At 50.6% G+C, this 2991-nt stretch overlaps 1 protein-coding gene across 1 annotated transcript; it reads right to left on the bottom strand.

Moving 5' to 3' along the window:
- Positions 1-315: 315 nt before the first annotated feature.
- LOC135373307 (uncharacterized) lies at positions 316-2321 on the bottom strand. The gene is made up of 2 exons (XM_064606530.1): positions 526-2321; positions 316-484 (listed from the first exon to the last, which is right to left on the bottom strand). The coding sequence occupies exons 1-2, from the start codon at positions 2319-2321 to the stop codon at positions 316-318; spliced, it is 1965 nt and encodes a 654-aa protein (XP_064462600.1).
- Positions 2322-2991: the final 670 nt, after the last annotated feature.

The following is a 2991-nucleotide window of genomic DNA, read 5'->3' as shown; positions in this document are numbered from 1 at the left end:
CAGTCAAGGTGGCTGGAAGTTTCTTCGCGCGGCACTTATGGACACCGCCACAGCTTGCGCCGGTGTTTAGATATTGCGACAACGTGTTTGGATCAAATGAAACGTCTTTATTGAAACGGCTTCACCGCGGAGGCAATTCCTCACTATCATACATGTCAGAGCACAATACACAAAGGTCTGCCTAAAACTTACATTTCTCCACTTGGGAATTTAATATCGCGCTTAATTCTGCCCACTGATTCCAATTGCGTGTAGGTCGTCAGCAAAACGTCCGTGAATAAATTGCTGTGCTCTATCACGAACTGCAACACAATGTCATATTATTCGTGCGTTGAGCGAGAAGCGCGAGACTTCTTCTTCTTCTTCTTCTTCGTCTTTCTCCGCAGTGGCGCATAGCACGGGGCAATTGGCCACGGATCGTGACATGAGGGCCCAGTTAATGACGGTTACGTGAAGCGATGAGAGGATGAGATGAATGAAATGACTGAATAAAAGACGAGCGGGTGAATGGAATGACGACCTGACAATCTACCAAAAGACAGAATGGAAGATGCCGACAGTGGAACATCGTGGGCACGGAGCGGGACGGCTAGGAACATGGCGCGTTGGGATGAGTAGCGCGAACAATGGAGAAAAAAGTGTTCAATAGTTTCGTCTTGCTGGCAGTAGGGGCAAAGAGGAGAGACAGAGCGGCGAATTCTATGGAGGTAGTAGTTTAGCTGGATGACGCGACAGCGAAAACGCGTGAGCAGAACCTCCATTCGCCGCGAACCACAAAGGAGAGGGTTCCAGCCAAATTCCAGGTGCGCTAGTTCAGGCCGCGCGCGGAGCTGCTGTTGGAGGGCAGCAGCTCTGTGGAGGCTGTCGAACCTTTTGTACATTGCGTATAGAACCGTAGGAATGAGGGGTAGAACAGCGAGGTGAGTAGATGCGACGGCGGCACGCGCAAGAGAATCCGCGACTTCGTTAGCGGGAAGCCCACAGTGGCCGGGAACCCATGTCAGAACAATTTCATGGATGAAGGAGGGAGAGAATGCGAGAAGCAGGTCACGTTCATGCGAGCTTATGCCACTGTCCAATTTGGAGACTAGGGACAAGGAGTCGGTGAAGAAGCAGACTAGACTGTGCGAGGACGGCACGGCTTGGAGCGCCATCAGAACAGCCACTAGCTCTGCAAAGTAGATCGGGATGTAGTCAGGGAGGCGGATGCTCCTGCGCACGCCCATGGATGGTATGAAGAAGCCAATGCCCGCTTTCTCGTTTACGACAGAGCCATCAGTGAAGATCGCAAGGTGAGAGGAGAGTGAACTAACGTGACTGTCGAGGAGCGCGGAGAGGACTGCAGGGGGAGGAAGGTTGGCGCGACCAGGGTTGGATAGGGGCACGACGCGGATACTGATATCCGGAGCGGGAGCAGCGGGCGATGGAATCAACCTGGATAAGCTGACCGGCATCGCATAGAGCTGGAGGAACAAGCGTTCGGCGAACGCCAGCTGCGGGTAGATCCTGGGGGTCCACCGGAGGGCGCGGAAGGACGCGATACTGGTGACTCGGAAGGCAACGCGAAGGAAGTGCTGACTAGAGAAAAGAAGTAAAATACAGCGGAGGGTTAGGGTGTTGAATCGGGAGGACAAAGGAATAAAGCCACTCACAGCATAAAGGTGCGATATGGGTGTAGTGATTGGTACGCCCAGACAGAAGCGCAGCGCCCTGCGTTCGAGCAGCAGAAGAGGTCGAAGCTGCGTTTGCGGACGACTGGAAAAAATGGGACAGCCAAACTCCAGGATAGGGCGAACGTACATCTTGTAAATATGCAGGAGCACCGGACGGCGGAGGCCTGATCGCGTGTTGCTGAAAGAGGCCAAGAAGTTTAGGGCCCGGGTAGCCCGGCTCGCGATGTAGGTAACATGAGCCGAAAGGCTGTAAGACGCATCATACCAGATCCCTAAATACTTTAGTTTGGGAACCTGGGGAAGAGCAGAGTTGCCGAGCAGCAATTCGTACGAGACGGAAGCCGGAGTTCGCCAAAGGAAAGAAAGGATTGCCGACTTTCCAGCGTTTATCGAGAGGCCGAGGGATAGAAGCCAAGAATTTAGCGTATCAAGGTAGTGCTGGAGCAAGGCTTGCAGCGCGCGCGGAGACGACGCCGACGCCAGAAAGGCAATATCATCTGCGTACACGAGAGTCACAATGTCAGGGTGAAGCGGCACGGAGCGTAGGAAGAGATTAAACAAGAGAGGTGAGAGGATACATCCCTGCGGAACGCCCCTGCACTGCCGATGCTGAGACGAGGAGTACGAGCCATCCGAGCAAACGAACATGCGGTTTGACAGAAAGCACTTAATCCAGCGGCCGATGTAAGGAGGAAGAGCACACTCTAAATCGTTTCACAACTTTAAAGGTGTAAAATAGATGTATTAACAAAGATCACACCCCTTTCACACCCTACAACTTTGTTTTGGAAGTTCCTGATGGTGTAACAATGGTGTACTACACCCTCAGGTGAAATATGGTGATAAGTGTGTCGCCTGGGTGTAGGAAGGGGTATGTTTATTCTCGTTCACATGAACAAAAGTAAATGTATACAACAACCGGGAACGGGAAGTTGCATTACAAAAGTGCATGGCGTGGATTTACAACACGTCTACCATCTACAGATTTAGAAGATCTGTTGAGATAGTGCCTAAATTTCTTAAAACACGTTGCTCCTCATTGCAAGACAGAACAAATGCATGATAGTGCTCATACTCAACTGTAGTTAATGTTTGTATAAGAAAAATGGTATCAGAGTTAATATGATATATGTCTGTAATCTCAACGAACACGGGTAAGTCCTCCTCGGAAGATTATTTGGCAACAGCACAGCCAACAGCAAATGTGTTATCGTTATGATCTGCACTTTTTACATAGACAATAGATTGTGCGTGAATATCACGGTCATGAATATAACTCTGAATTGCTTCTGGGGCATGTTGAAGTAGTATCTCCTTG

Source organism: Ornithodoros turicata, unplaced genomic scaffold (genome assembly GCF_037126465.1).
Source record: "Ornithodoros turicata isolate Travis unplaced genomic scaffold, ASM3712646v1 Chromosome23, whole genome shotgun sequence".
Classification (NCBI taxonomy): domain Eukaryota; kingdom Metazoa; phylum Arthropoda; class Arachnida; order Ixodida; family Argasidae; genus Ornithodoros; species Ornithodoros turicata.
The sequence above is the reverse complement of the archived record's forward strand: the minus strand, read 5'-3'. Positions and strand labels throughout refer to the sequence as shown.

Bases quoted from the DNA above. Each gene is read 5' to 3' on its own strand.
- LOC135373307 (XM_064606530.1), bottom strand. From the start codon at position 2,321: ATGTTCGTTTGCTCGGATGGCTCGTACTCCTCGTCTCAGCATCGGCAG. The intron at 485-525 runs GTCAGGTCGTCA...TCTTTTATTCAG, and splicing joins ATTCTGTCTTTTGGTAGATT to TCATTTCATTCATCTCATCC.